Source organism: Bufo gargarizans, chromosome 3, assembly GCF_014858855.1.
Source record: "Bufo gargarizans isolate SCDJY-AF-19 chromosome 3, ASM1485885v1, whole genome shotgun sequence".
Lineage (NCBI taxonomy): Eukaryota > Metazoa > Chordata > Amphibia > Anura > Bufonidae > Bufo > Bufo gargarizans.
In genome coordinates, this window is record NC_058082.1 from 351255575 (window position 1) to 351270912 (window position 15338).

Sequence of the window (15338 nt, forward strand, 5' to 3'; positions counted from 1 at the left end):
ATTATTTCTAACAAACTATTAAGAGACTTTATTATGATTTTTTTTATTTAATGTATTAAAAACCCATACAACTTAAAAAAAAAAAGTATGTTTTTTCTATGAAAAATTATCCAGCCGATCGCTTTTGGTCTGATCATAATGAAGCAACGGCCTTATCATCTGAGGTGTGGCAACACACTCATAGAGGTGATGATCGCTTCATTGTGATACGCAAGCCCCTTCACCACAACAAGGTAATGATCACGAAGGGGAATTGACACTTGTATGTGCCTATTTTTTATTTTTTTGGGCAGCCACAGTGCAGCACCAGAGGACAGAAAAATTAGGCATGTGCCTGAAAAATAATCCTATTGTTGCAGCCGCTGTTGTACCTACTGTGGTTGGTCTTCCTCCTCCTCAAAGCCACATTCCGCCTCTGACTCCTCATACTCCTCTTCCAGCATTGCCGCAGGTCCGGCAAGCAGGACAAGGCTGTTTCTTGTGGTGATGGTGACCACAACTCTTCCTCTTCACGCTCATCAACAGCCTGATCCAGCACTCTTCGCAGGGCACGCTCCAGGAAGAAAACAAATGAGATGAGGTCGCTGATGGTGTCTTTGGTGCGACTGACTAGGTTTTTCGCCTCCTCAAAAGGACGCATGAGCCTACGGGCATTGCGCATGAGCGTCCAGTAACGTGGCAAAAAAATTCCCAGCTCTGCAGAGGCTGTCCTAGCACCCCGGTCATACAAATACTCGTTGACAGCTTTTTCTTGTTGGAGCAGGCGGTCGAACATTAGGAGTGTTGAATTCCAACGTGTCGGGCTGTCGCAAATCAAGCGCCTCACTGGCATGCTGTTTCGCCGCTGAATATCGGAAAAGTGCGCCATGGCCGTGTAGGAACGCCTTAAATGGCCACACACCTTCCTGGCCTGCTTGAGGACGTCCTGTAAGCCTGGGTACTTAGACACAAAGCGTTGTACGATGATGTTTAACACATGTGCCATGCATGGCACATGTGACAACTTGCCCAAATTCAATGCCGCCAACAAATTGCTTCCATTGTCACACACCACTTTGCCGATCTCCAGTTGGTGCGGGGTCAGCCACTGATCCACCTGTGTGTTCAGGGCGGACAAGAGTGCTGGTCTGGTGTGGCTCTCTGCTTTCATGCAAGTCAACCCCAAGACAGCGTGACACTGTCGTATCCGGGATGTGGAATAGCCCCTGGGGAGCTGGGGGGATTCAGTTGATGTGCAGCCAGACGCCGCAGCAGAAAAGGACTCAGCCAAGGAGGTTATCGAAGAGGATGGAGTAGAGGAGGTGGCAGTAGGCCTGCCTGCAAGTCGTGGCGGTGGCATTCCATGCTTGTCAGCCGTCAGCAGGTTGACCCAATGCGCAGTGTATGTGATATACCTGCCCTGACGGTGCTTTGCAGACCAGGTATCAGTGGTCAGATGGACCCTTGCCCCAACACTGTATGCCAGAGATGCCATGACTTCCTTTTCAATAACAGAGTAAAGGTTTTGGATTGCCTTTTTTGAAAAATAAATTTGTCTGGGTACCTTCCACTGTGGTGTCCCAATAGCGACAAATTATTTGAAGGCCTCAGACTCCACCAGCTGGTATGGTAAAAGCTGGCGGGCTAAGAGTTCCGTCAAGCCAGTTGTCAGACGCTGGGCAAGGGGGTGACTCTGTGACATTGGCTTCTACGCTCAAACATTTCCTTGACAGACACCTGACTGTGGGCAGATGAGATGGAACTGCTGAAGGTGAGAGGCGGAGTGGCGGGTGGTTGAGAGGGGGCAAGGAGGACAGCAGTGGTTGACGTGGCTGAAGATGCTAGACCAGGAGGAGGATGGTGGCTGCTTGTACTCATGTGTGTTGATCCCATAGGCATTTGTGATGTGAGATCATGTGCCTTCGCAAAGCAGTTGTACCTAGGTGGGTGTTGGGCTTCCCACGACTCAGTTTCTTTTGGCACAGGTTGCAAATGGCATTGCTGTTATCAGAGGCAGACACACAAAAAAAATGCCACACTGCTGAGCTTTGCAATGACGGCATTCTGGTGGTGGCAACAGCAGGCGTTGATTGGCGTGCTGTCTGGCTGACCCCGGGTGACGATACATGCTGTCTGACTGTGCCACTAGCTCCTTGCGACGACCTCCCCCTGCTTCCAACTCGTCTCCTCCTTCTCTATGTCTCCCCTTCTGAACTTTCCCCCTCTTCTTCTTCTCTTCGAGCAGGCACCCACGTGGCATCCACAGACACATCGTCATCATCAACCACTTCACTTGTATCTGACACCTCAGCAAAAGAAGCAGCAGCGGGTACAACATCATCATCAACCTGTACATCCATGTGTGTAATCCTGCCTGACTGAGTGTCACGGTGGGGAGTGGGGAAAACCACCCACCGTGCAAAAGCTGAGGCTGCAACGCCAGATAGCAAGGGACAGGGAGCAGGTCACCTCCTAACGTAACCCTAAATACTCTCCATAGACTCCTAGCGCATGAGCCGCCTCATAAGGTAAGGGACTCATGATCACCAACCTAGGACCCTGCTATCCCTGCTATGCCCTAGGCCTGATGACAGGGCAGAGAATGCCTGTACATCCACGACACGGATGACAGGCGTCTCCAAAGGCCCAGTAGCTGACAGGATGCAAGGCTATGGGTGAAGCAGTACGGCAGGTAAGTCACAAAGCAAAATAACAATGTCATCTACTCTTACCTGCCGCAGCCAAGCTGGAAAGAGGCTCCAGGCTGGGAAACCCACGGTCTTGCCTTCGCTTAACCCCTCCGGGAAAGCACGCCCCTTCCAGAGCCATCACACACCACAATCAAACCTCCAGACAAAACCCACACCATAACTACATACACCAGGTGGGGGGAGGAATGACAAACACACCGGAGGGGACAACAGACACAGCAAAGGAAACAGAATAATAAATAAGGGTGACTCACACAGACAGGATCACAAACAGCCCAGGAGCAGAGCTCCACACCAAGCTGAACCAAATCCAAACTGTCTTTCAGACTCCAACACACCAACATATAAGGAGGCCTGAGGTCACACCCACCACACCTTACTAGACACACCTAGTGCACACACACTAGGAAGGAAGTTAACCCTTCCAACACCAGGGAAGGGAAGACATCAACTTAAAGGTGAAGTGCATACAACTCAAACCCTGTGCTCACCAAACAGGGAATGTGCACACATATAAACACACATTGCCAGAGGCAACCGCATGCATTGACAGTGAGCCGCCAAGCAACAAGCTCAGGCTGCTACACTGCCAACAACACCACGTTGCCAGCGGCAACTGCACGTGAGGCTACCAACTAACAGCCCTCACCTGTGGTAAACAACCAACCTGGCCGCTGGCAACTGCATGCGGCTCTAAGAGTCACGACCATATCCAAGAGTCGTGACACTGAGACATATCCCTGTTATCTACATCCTCTGGCAATAATGGTTGCGCATCACTAATTTCATCCAACTGATGTGTAAATAACTCCTCTGACGGATCAAGTGAAGCAGCTGTGGTGGCTGTGGTGGTAGTGGTGGTGGTGACGGCGGGCGGGAGAGTGGTAACTTGAGAGCAGGTGACCGAAGCTGAGCTGGAGGAGGATGGTGCGTCAAGGCTGTTGAAGATTGGGTGTCCTGTGTAAGCCAGTCAACTATGTCCTCAGAATTTTTTGGGTTCAGGGTACGTGGCCTCTGAACACTGGGCATTATTCCAGGGCCAGTGGAAATCACAGCACCAAGACCACGATGGCCCCTGTGGGGTGGCCTGCCTCTGCCTGTCATTTGTTTTTAGATAAGTGGTACTATGCGTGCAAGGTACTGTGCCACCCTATATAAGTGGTGGGCAGTGGGCACAGTACAGTCTGTGTGGGCCTGATACACACTGGCTTGCAACTTCGATTATATCACAGAGAAATAATAAATTGTGAGGTACAGGGTCAAAGTTTGCTCAATGATGATCTATAAGGGGCGGACCGAACATCGCATATGTTCGCTCGCCACGGCGAACACGAACAAGCTATGTTCATCGGCGAATAGTTTGGGACATCAGTAATCCCTAACAGCCCAGACACACCAACCTTTGTTCCAAGTTAGGGTGTTGTTCAAGGTTCAACCTTCTTAAACCTTCTTCAAGCTTTTTCAACTTTACACACATACCAGACAATACCTTATCTTTCTGACCAATATATCTTCTGAACTATTTCAACAGAAATATATTTCTAAAACCTTCATATTCGTAGTGTTAGCCACACATCTATTGGCACGCATTAGGTACAATACTTATTCATTATCTGACCATCCTTTGCTGGTCTAATCTCTAATGCTATGTCCACAGGTCTTTTCTACTTGGACACACACTTAGCAATAGGGTAATAAAACAAAAAATAAACAGTTAATTTCTGAAAAATTAACACAAGTGCCTTTCTGATTGTAGACACTTGGGCTCTTTCTTTCTTGCTAGTGCCATAAATTAACACGCTGCTCTGTTTTATAACTCATCAGAACCCTCCTCAACATCACAGGAGCTCTAAAGTCCACAGTCTGAAAGCTCTAACTTCACAGAGTCTTACAGATTTTCACTAGAATCTGCTCAGTTCTACAACTTTCAAAAGAACTTTGCTAGATTCAACTAAGCCTACTACAGCTCCACTCACAGCTCATAGCAGATTTGCACAACACATGCAACCCTAATAATCCACCTGCAGATGATTAATTCCTGTGCATGCCCGGATTCTCATTCAGAGTGGCGGGTCCAAGCTACCCTATCTCCATGTAACACCCTATCAACTGTAAGCATATTCATTTGCTCAAATCCCACTGCTGCCACCACTTATAACATAAAGTGAATTCGAAAGATTTGAGAATAAATAAGCTTACGCAGGCTACGTTAATAAATATATTTACTAAGTGATTAACTTTATGATAACACAAAGAAATCACATACAGAATTATAAAAAGTAAATAAACATCACTAGCCTAAATAGGGTGGAGACTCCTTCGATCATGCTATAACCCATGGCTGTCTACTCCGTTATAACACATGACCTACACCCCAGGGTGTACAAGAGAGATAGGACAAGCATACTCAAATCCTACCTAGAATGGAGGGCCTGGTGGAGTCTGCTAAGTGAATCTATGTCATAATGTTTTAACCTGTTAGCTCCTCCTTCAATGTGCAGCACGCATGTCTCTGAGGTCACTCAGCACAATGGGGGATGGGTACTATCTCTAACCCACTTCCTTACAAGGGAAGCAAACTATTACACAAAGTATTGAACAGAATTCCAGGGAATATACTGTATATCAACCAAAATGTATCTGTAATATAGTACAATGAGTCATCAGAAACAGAACCTCATAATTAATTAGATAAGTAAAATTATTTCAAAATTATTTTAACAAACAATCACACACGTTTGAAAAATGGGTCTGGTGTTCTGAAAGCCAAAATTAGACTGCAATGTTAGGGAATATACCCATTGGCACTCCTATGATGTAATCCTAATCTGTCCTCAAAAACTTGAAAAAACTGTTGATATTGTAAATTACATTGAGTATGATAAATCGAAAACAAGTGATATTAGGCAACAGCATATACATTTCAATACATATTACTGTAAGAGCAAGTTTTCAGTTCTGCACTCCAACTAATTATAATTTTTACATTGCAGGGTTTTCTCAGTACTCTTAGAGCAAATTAATAAACTGCAAGGTATAACAGCCCCAGGAGGAAAAGGAACTGGATTTAATGTCAAGGCCCTGAGAGCATTTCGTGTTTTGCGACCACTTCGTCTGGTTTCTGGAGTTCCCAGTAAGTAATTTTTTTATGGTACAGATGCACTCAATGGAGGAGATTTAGTTAATCTGTTGTACCATGCAAGTGGTACACCAGTATTCCTCCCCTGTGCAGCGTGCTCAAGATTCATGAACAGGGCATTGTTACACGGATTGTTTTTCAAAACTTTGGGTTGAAAAGTGATGGAAAAATTATAAATGAGAAGTTTGTTAAAATTTTAAACCTTGTTTATTTTTCTCAACACATCCGAATATACAGATGTGTCCATGCTAACGTTTCCTCCAAAGTTAACCACTTCAGATCTGCCCGTTGACTATAAACATCTGGGTAGTGGTTGTTTATCTCTAAATAGACGTTCTGAAACTTCCATTTTGAGATCACAGCTGCACGCTAATTGTGCAGCTGCTGTGTCAGAGGCCCGCTTTCAGTGACAGCAAGGCACCACAGGGAGAAGGCAGGGACAGTTCCCAGGTGTCCCTGTCTTCTAGATCGCTGCATACAGAGCACTCAATGAGCGCTGTGTATACAGATCAGGAAGCGCTATGCGGTCATGTGACTGCCGGGGACGGGAGAGTGCAGGAGCTGTTGGGTCTTCCACAGACCTTGATCAGTCCTGCACTAAGGATGCACAGCGCTATATTATGCTGTACAGTCTCTCTAGTAGCTTTATTTCCCCTGTAACTGGGGCTAATATGTCTGCCCCAGTTACAGGAGAAATCAATAGTGTAAAAAAAAAAAGTGATGTTAAATGTCCCCCAGAGGTCTTGTATGACCTTATGGGGGACGCAAAGTGTAAAATAACAAATAAAAAAATAAAGTGTTTTATAAAAAAATAAAAAAGGTCTAACGTAAATAAAATTTCCTCAATTATGTAATTAAAAAAATGTTAAGAATAGAAAGAAATAATTAAAATAGACATATTTGGCATTGCTGCATCCATGACGGCCGTCTCTATAAATATATCACATGATCCACCCTGTCCGATAAACACCATAAAAAATGAAAAATAAAAACTGTGTAAAAAAAAGCCAATTTTGTCACCTTACATCGCAAAAATTGCAACACCAAGCGATCAAAAAGGCCCTACCTAAGACAATCTGTCAACAAATAAAAAAAACTGACTCTTAGACAATGGAGAAACTAAAATATGATTTATTTTTTTTGTTCCTTCAAAACTGCTATTATTGTGTTAAAGTGAAATAAATAAAAAAGTTGACATATTAGAAGTTGCCACGTCCATAACAACCTGCTCTATAAAAATATCACATGACCTAAACCCTCAGGTAAATACCATAAAATTTTTTAATAAAAACTGTGCCAAAAAAGCTATTTTTTGTCACCTAACATCACATAAAGTGCAATACCAAGCGATCAAAAAGGCGTATGCCAGCCAAAATGGTAATAATCAAACTGTAACCTCATCCTGCAAAAAATTAGATCCTAACTAAGACAATTGGTCAAACAATTATAAAAGCTATGGCTCTCAGACCATGGAGACACTAAAACATAATTTCTAACAATCTGCTCTATAAAAATGTCACATGACCTAATCCCTCAGATGAACACTATAAAGATAAATGAATAAAAACTGCTAAAACAAAAAAAATTGGGTCACCTTGCCTCATAAAGTGTTATAATGATAGATCAAAAAATCATATGTACCCAAAAATAGTACCAATAAAAACGTCAACTCTTCCTGCAAAAAACAGCAGAAAAATAAATAAATATGACATTCAGAAAATGAGGACACAAAAATATATTATGTAAAACTGAAACAAACAAACATAGAAAGTAGACATATTTGATATCATTGCGTTCGTAACAACCTGTTTTATAAAAATAGCCCTTGATCTACCCTGTCAGATGAATGTTGTAAAAAAAACAACAACCAAAACAGCCATTTTTTTTGTTACCGTGCCTCTCAAAAAATATAATATAGATTAATAAAAAATCATATGTACCCCAAAATAGTACAAATAAAACTGGCACTGTATCCCCTAGTTTCCAAAATGGGGTCACTTTTTGGGGGAGTTTCTACTGTAAGGGTGCACCAGGGGGACTTCAAATGGGACATGGCATCTAAAAACCAGTTCAGCAAAATCTGCCTTCCATAAACCATATGGCGCTCCTTTTCTTCTGTGCCCTGCTTTGTGCCCTTACATCAGTTTATGACCACATGTGGGGTGTTTATGTGAACCGCAGAACCAGGGTAATAAATATTAAGTTTTGTTTGGCTGTTATGCCTCAATGTGTTAAAGAAAACAATGGATTAAAATGGAAAATCTGCCCAGAAAGTGAAATTTTAAAATGTATTCTCCATTTTCCTTTATGGGATAACAAAGTTTGTAAAATCAATTTTGAGTAACTTGAGTGTAGTTTCTAAAATGCGGTCATTGATGGGGGTTTTCCACTATATTAATCCCCACAAATTGACTTCAGACCTGAACTGGTCCTTAAAAAGTGGGGTTTGTAAATTTAATTTGATTTGATTATAAAATTCTAAGCCTTGTAACTTCCTAAAAAAATAAATAACATTTGCAAAATGATGCCAACATAAAGTAGACATATGGGGAATGTTAAATAATAAATATTTTATGAGGTATCACTTTTAGTGTTGGGCAATATTCAAATAGCTAATATCAATTGCGAATATCGGCACTTAGAGAATTCGCAAATATTTAGAATATAGTGATATATATTAGTGTTGAGCACAAATATTCCTATAGCAAATTTTTATCGTGAATATTGGCACTTCAAGAATTTGTGAATATTTAGAATATAGTGCTATATATTCGTTACATTGAATATTCAGCATTTCTTTTCATCTGAATACATGATTCCTCTCTGCTGCTTGCTTGTGGGTCAATGAGAAGGAAGCAATGTCAAGTTCACAACAATACTTAGTGCACCAATCAGTAATCTGTAGTCAGACCTGCTAAAATGTGAAGTTGCACCTAATGCGATAAAATATTCTAATCACTGTCGATTAGAGCAATCGCAAATCTATTGGCGCAGTTGTCTCTGCATATAAAGCTATTCTAATGTTCTTCCGTGCCAACCATTTTCTCCAGTCTCAGGAAACTTATACCAGCTTGAAAAATATAGCCAAAGTGACCCACGCCTGTATTTCGTGTTACGAATTTGCATTACGTGATTTTTACATTGCCGATTTATTGCATTCAATAAAATCTTGAATTCGCGTAATTCGTGAATATATGATGAATATTCTACAAAATATTCATGAAATATTGCAAATTCGAATATAGCCCCTTCCGCTCATTACTAATATATATTTGTCATTTCAAATATTCTCGATTTTGTTTTCATTAGTAACCTCCCTTCTTGCTTGTGTGCCAATGAGAAGGCTGCAATGTCTTTGTCTGAGCTTAGCAACATCCCTAGCAATCAATAGTAAAGTTGCCTACCCCTTACTATATACGAACCTCCCCAGCAGCCCTTGTATGCAGTATTTTGCAGATCTGAAAAAGACAGCAGTGTTATTGCTGTGCTTTCTGCTTTCCTATGTCATTGCATTAGACAGTTACCGCATTTTTTGCTTTATAAGACGCACTTTTTCCTCCCCAAAAGTGGGTGGAAAATGACAGTGCGTCTTATAAAGCAAATACTGCCAACTCTGATGGCGCTGATACATCGCTGCCGCACTGCGATGTATCAGCAGGATGTGAGGAGGGGATGGAGGCTGGCAACACTGTCGGCGGTGCCCGATACAGTCACTGTACCGTAATACATTGGGCCCCGCACACAGCAGTTTTCATAAGAAAAGTCATGGTACATTAATCCTCTTCAAGCAGTGTTTGTACTTTAAACTCAGGCAATCCTCTGTACAACTTACTATGAAAGCGCCAAGCAGGGCGGCAGCGTAACCTTGCAATCGCTCATTCACGCTCCTCCCATTTCATTCATGAGGGCAGAGCAGGAGCGTGAATGAGTGATCGCAAGGTTACACTGCCGCCCTCATAGTAAGTTGTACAGAGGATTGCTTGAGTTTAAAGTACAAACACTGCTTGAAGTGGATTACTGTACCATGACTTTACTTATGAAAACTGCTGTGTGTGGGGCCCGATGTATTACAGTACAGTGACTGCATCGGGCACCGCCGCCAGTGTTGCCAGCCTCCATCCCCTCCTCACCTCCCGCTGATACATCGCAGTGCGGCAGCGATGTATCAGCACCATCAGAGTTGGCAGCATTTGCTTTATAAGATGCACTGTCAAAACCCACCAAAAGCACACCTTTTGGTTCAAAATATTTTTTTCTTATTTTCCTCCTCAAATATCTAGGCGCGTCTTATCATCAGGTGCGTCTTATAAAGCGAAAAATGCGGTAGTTAGGTAGCTTATATATATATATATATTGATATAATATAGGTAGTTAGTGGGAAATAGTGTAGGTTAGATAGTGATATAGTGTAGGTTCTGCTGTCTAATACATACGTGCTAAATACATAGTTGCATGCTCCATACATACATAAATAGTGCTGTGATGTCACAAGTTCAGTAGTCAGACCTGTTAAAATGTGAAAGTAAAAGTTGCACGTATTGTGCCAAAATATTTGCATTATTGGTGCTGATTTCGCAATCGCAAATATATTGGAACATTCTATCTTCATATAAAGCTATTGAAGATACTATTCTATCTCAGGAAACTTCTAGCAGCTTGAAAAATATTGCAAATTTGAATATTGTCCCTGCTGCTCATCACTAATCACTTTCTGTTTTAAAAGCAGTAAAACATTTTTTTTTTTCATAAATAAAGGTGAAATATATTGACTCTAATGTATGACTTTGGAAAAGCGTTCCAAAGTTATTACCACATAAAGTGACAATGTCAGATTTGCAAAAAATGGCTCGGTCAGGAAGGGGGTAATTGGCCCAGATGGGAAGTGGTTAAGGACTCCAATTTCTCATGATACAAATTGAGTAAAATACCATGACAGGCTAGCCAAACCATACACAGGCCACATCTCACCTTACAACCACTGGGTGGCGACACATAGACATATAGCACAGTGCAGAGTACAGATTCCAAAACAGAATAGCAAAATCATGTTTCTGATCATTTCACCACACTTCTTGGGATATGTTAAGAACAGGGGAGTAACTACCATAGCGGTAGACCATGCGACTGCTATGGGGCCCAGAGCCAAGAGGGGGCCCAGTCTTAGTTGGGATCATCCCCTCGTCTACTGGAGGTGAAAGCTGTGAGGCAGTAGAAAATGGCCCATGGGTCATTGAAAAGGGGTTTAGGCAGTACATCTGCACCCAGCAGAATGCTGGGAGATAGTACCTTAGTCACAGATAGTAGCAACACTGTCCCTGCCCACTCAGTCTGTCACTAATGGCTTACTTTTTCGCCCTGAAAAGTGCACTTTTGTTCTTCCGATGCAATGTGTGTTGTACAGTGAGCTCTTCTGGAATCCTAGTGATCATACTGTCCTATTCCTATACAGTCCTGAACTGTTTAGAGGGGAGTTTTTGAGTACTAGGAAAGCTCCCTATGTACACCTCTGTACAAATACCAAGGGAACAGGGAAGGGAACAAGTCAACATATTTCTTATTTGACGTTTTGGAAATAGACTAGCCTGTAATGATAATGATTCACTTATTTTGAATAATTTCTTTCATCCTAGGTCTTCAAGTGGTGCTAAACTCCATTATTAAAGCAATGGTTCCCCTTCTGCATATAGCATTGCTGGTCCTTTTCATGATCATTATATATGCTATTGTAGGACTAGAGCTGTTTTCTGGGAAAATGCACAAGACCTGTTATTACAAAGGAACAGGTAAGAACTGTAACTAAAAGACATGTCCCTTATATCTACAATACAGATGTTCCAATTTAAAGCATCTGCTTTACGGCAAGCTGTAAAGCTCTAAAACAACATAAATGTATGGTGTACACTGTTATGTTTAACAGATGCTAGTCTAATATAACACTGCATGTATAAGGCTTTTTTCACACATTGCAGTTTTGATGCAGGATTTATATATTTTTCTTTGTCAGGCTCTGTTCACTCTGTTCTGTGTTTTTGAACCAAACACATTAGTGGATACAAAAGAGAGAAGTATTTTCCTTATATTTTTCCTTCCTGAATCTATTCCTGGCTCTGGCTAAAAAATACCACACAAATTGCTTGTGTGAATACAGCCCAACAGGAAGATTTTATTTAATATTCTTTAGGTAATGCATAGAAATATGCAGTAGGCTGTAGTTAAAAAAAAACATACATTGAGGTCCCCTTCACTCAAGCATTTTGCTCAAATGGTTTTCATAGCCAAAGTGCATTGGGTGCTTTTCGTAAATAGTTGTATCTCTTACCATAGGAGCTACAAGAAAAGAAGAAGATTAACCTTTCGCCAACATCTGCCATACATGTATGTTGGTTGTCGGTTATCTGAAGGTGGCTCCTACTCAGGAGCTGAGCGACCATGTCCATGAAAAAATTTTGTTTGTCCTTTTTAATAAATTAGCAAAAATGTCTAAAATTCTGCTTTTACTTACTCAATGTGGAATATTGAGTGCTGATTGATTGGAAAAATCTAATTCTAAATTTTTTTAGAAACTACACTAGTACAAGTAATGCTTTCTCTTCAAACAGCTAGGGTCGGCGGGGGTGCCAGCTTTCAGACCCTCGGTCGTCAATATTAAAAAAGCGGACAACTCCTTTAACTATGCTGGTACTACTTTCCAAAAAGATTAGCATTAATCATACCAACTAGCTCAAAAGAATGTCTTAGGGGTGCAAAAAAAGAAGGTACTATTCTATATATGTAGTAGGGTTGCTTCCAGGCCAAGAATCTTTGGAATGAGGTAGTCAGGTTGATCTCTAGTGTAGTTGGGGAGGTGATGCCACCAAAATCATAACTGTCTCTGCTGCATGTTACAATGCTAGTGTCTTGGATGATGTTGCAGATAGCTGAAACTTATGAATAAACATCTGACTGGCTTGATCACAAACTAAGGCGCATATATAGGAGAAACCCTAAGAGCTCTCCCTGACTGCTATGCCCATGCAAGGGTCTCAATTAGAGTTGAGCGAACCCGAACTGTAAAGTTCGGATTCGTACCAAACTTTAGGGTTTTCGGCACCCGGACCCAAACTCGAACATTTATGTAAAAGTTCGGGGTTCGTCGATTTTTATGGTGCTTTTTGAAAGGCTGCAAAGCAGCCAATCAACAAGCATCATACTACTGGCCCCAAAAGGCCATCACAGCCATGCCTACTATTAGCATGGCTATGATTGGCCAACTGCAGCATGTGACCCAGCCTCTATTTAAGCTGGAGTCACGTAGCGCCGCCCGTCACTCTGCTCGGATTAGTTTAGGGAGAGGCTGCAGCTGCTGTGAGGGAGAGATCAGGGAGAAATCTTATCAAGAACTGGTTTATGTACTCAGCGATCTACAGAAAAGTGCCCTGAGCCAACTACTGCTGAAAACAAACTTTTTTTTTCTTCAGTTAGTCAATATCAATACATGATCGGCAGCCGTTTTATGCAATTATAGTGCACCAGCATAGTCTATCTGCAAGTCCAGAAATACAGCTTTGGCATACTGGGGTGAAAAAAAACCTCTAATATACTGCACATCTGGGATTAGACAAGCATAAGTGACTGTTACATTTAGGACAGAAATACAGCTTTTTGGTTAGGGTGAAAAAACCCTCTAATATACCTCATATCTGTGATTACACATGCATAAGTCACTGTCACATGTAGGACAGAAATACAGCTTTTTGGTTACTGGGGTGAAAAAACCCTCTAATATACTGCACATCTGTGATTACACGTGTATAAGTCACTGTCACATTTAGGATAGAAATACAGCTTTTTGGTTAGGATGAAAAAAGCCTCTAATATACTGCATATCTGTGATTACACATGCATAAGTCACTGTCACATGTAGGACAGAAATACAGCTTTTTGGTTACTGGGGTGAAAAAAACCCTCTAATATACTGCACATCTGTGATTACACGTGCATAAGTCACTGTCACATTTAGGACAGAAAAACAGCTTTTTGGTTAGGGTAAAAAAAGCCTCTAATATACTGCATATCTGTGATTACACTGACATTTATGTGATTACACATTACACTTATGCAAGTCACTGTCACATGTAGGACAGAAATACAGCTTTTTGGTTACTGGGGTGAAAAAACCCTCTAATATACTGCACATCTGTGATTACACGTGCATAAGTCACTGTCACATTTAGGACAGAAATACAGCTTTTTGGTTAGGGTGAAAAAAGCCTCTAATATACTGCACATCTGTGATTACACATGCATAATTCACTTTAAAATTTAGGACAGAAATACAGCTTTTTGGTTAGGGTTTAAAAAAATAATAATAATATACTGCACATCTGTGATTACACGTGCATAAGTCACTGTCACATTTAGGCCATAAATACGGCTTTGGCATACTGGGGTGAAAAAACCCTCTAATATACTGCACATCTGGGATTACACATGCATAAGTCACTGTCAAATTAGGACAGAAATACAGCTTTTTGGTTACTGGGGTGAAAAAAACCTCTAATATACTGCACATCTGTGATTACCGGCCACCATCAACAGGGACTGAGCACACCAAAGGCAGCTTCAAGGAGTTCCCTGGCATGGCATTTCTTCACACAATGTGCTGACGACAAGACCTTAGTGGTTTTCACGCTGTGCCATCAGAGCCTGAAGTGAGGCATTAACGTTCTGAACCTTAGCACAACCTGCATGACCAGGCATCTACATGTGAGATACAGGCTGCAGTGGAGTAAGCACCTTCAAAACCAAGAGAGGGCCCCTCCTGCTCCCTATTCTGCTGCTGCCTCGGCCTCTTCCTCCACCTCTGGAGGAATGTTGGCACCTGTCGCCCAGCAAACAGAGGATGTGCCACCAACAACATCACCTCCGTCACCAAGTATCTTCACTATGTCACACGGAAATGCTCAGCTATCCATCTCACAAACCTTTGAGAGAAAGCGTAAATTCCCACCTAGCCACCCTGGATCCCTTGCCCTGAATGCCAGCATTTCTAAACTGCGGGCCTTTGAAATGCTGTCATTCAGGCTGGTGAAGACGGACAGCTTCAAACAGCTCATGTCAGTTGCTGTCCCACAGTATGTCGTTCCCAGCTACCACTACTTCTCCAGGAGAGCAGTGCCTTCCCTGCACAACCAAGTATCGGATAAAATCAAGTGTGCGCTGCATAATGCCATCTGTGGCAAGGTCCACCTAACCACAGATACGTGGACCAGTAAGCACGGACAGGGAGAAATCTTATCAAGAACTGGTTTATGTACTCAGCGATCTACAGAAAAAGTGTTTTGTGGGTGCAGTGCACAATTTTTTTAAGCATGCCCTGAGCCAACTACTGCTGAAAATAAACTTTTTTTTTCTTCAGTTAGTCAATATCAATACGTGATCGGCAGCCATTTTATGCAACGATAGTGCACCAGCATAGGCTATCTGCAAGTCCAGAAATACAGCTTTGGCATACTGGGGTGAAAAAACCC

At 42.0% G+C, this 15338-nt stretch overlaps 1 protein-coding gene across 4 annotated transcripts in view; it reads left to right on the forward strand.

Moving 5' to 3' along the window:
• Nucleotides 1-15338, forward strand: part of CACNA1S (calcium voltage-gated channel subunit alpha1 S) — a 1015758-nt gene that overhangs the window by 182451 nt on the left and 817969 nt on the right. For all 4 annotated transcript variants that reach the window (XM_044287793.1, XM_044287791.1, XM_044287794.1 and 1 more), the window contains exons 5-6: nt 5684-5823; nt 11460-11612. In XM_044287793.1, the coding sequence (XP_044143728.1) occupies nt 5684-5823; nt 11460-11612 (293 nt within the window). The remainder of the gene's footprint in view (nt 1-5683; nt 5824-11459; nt 11613-15338) is intronic.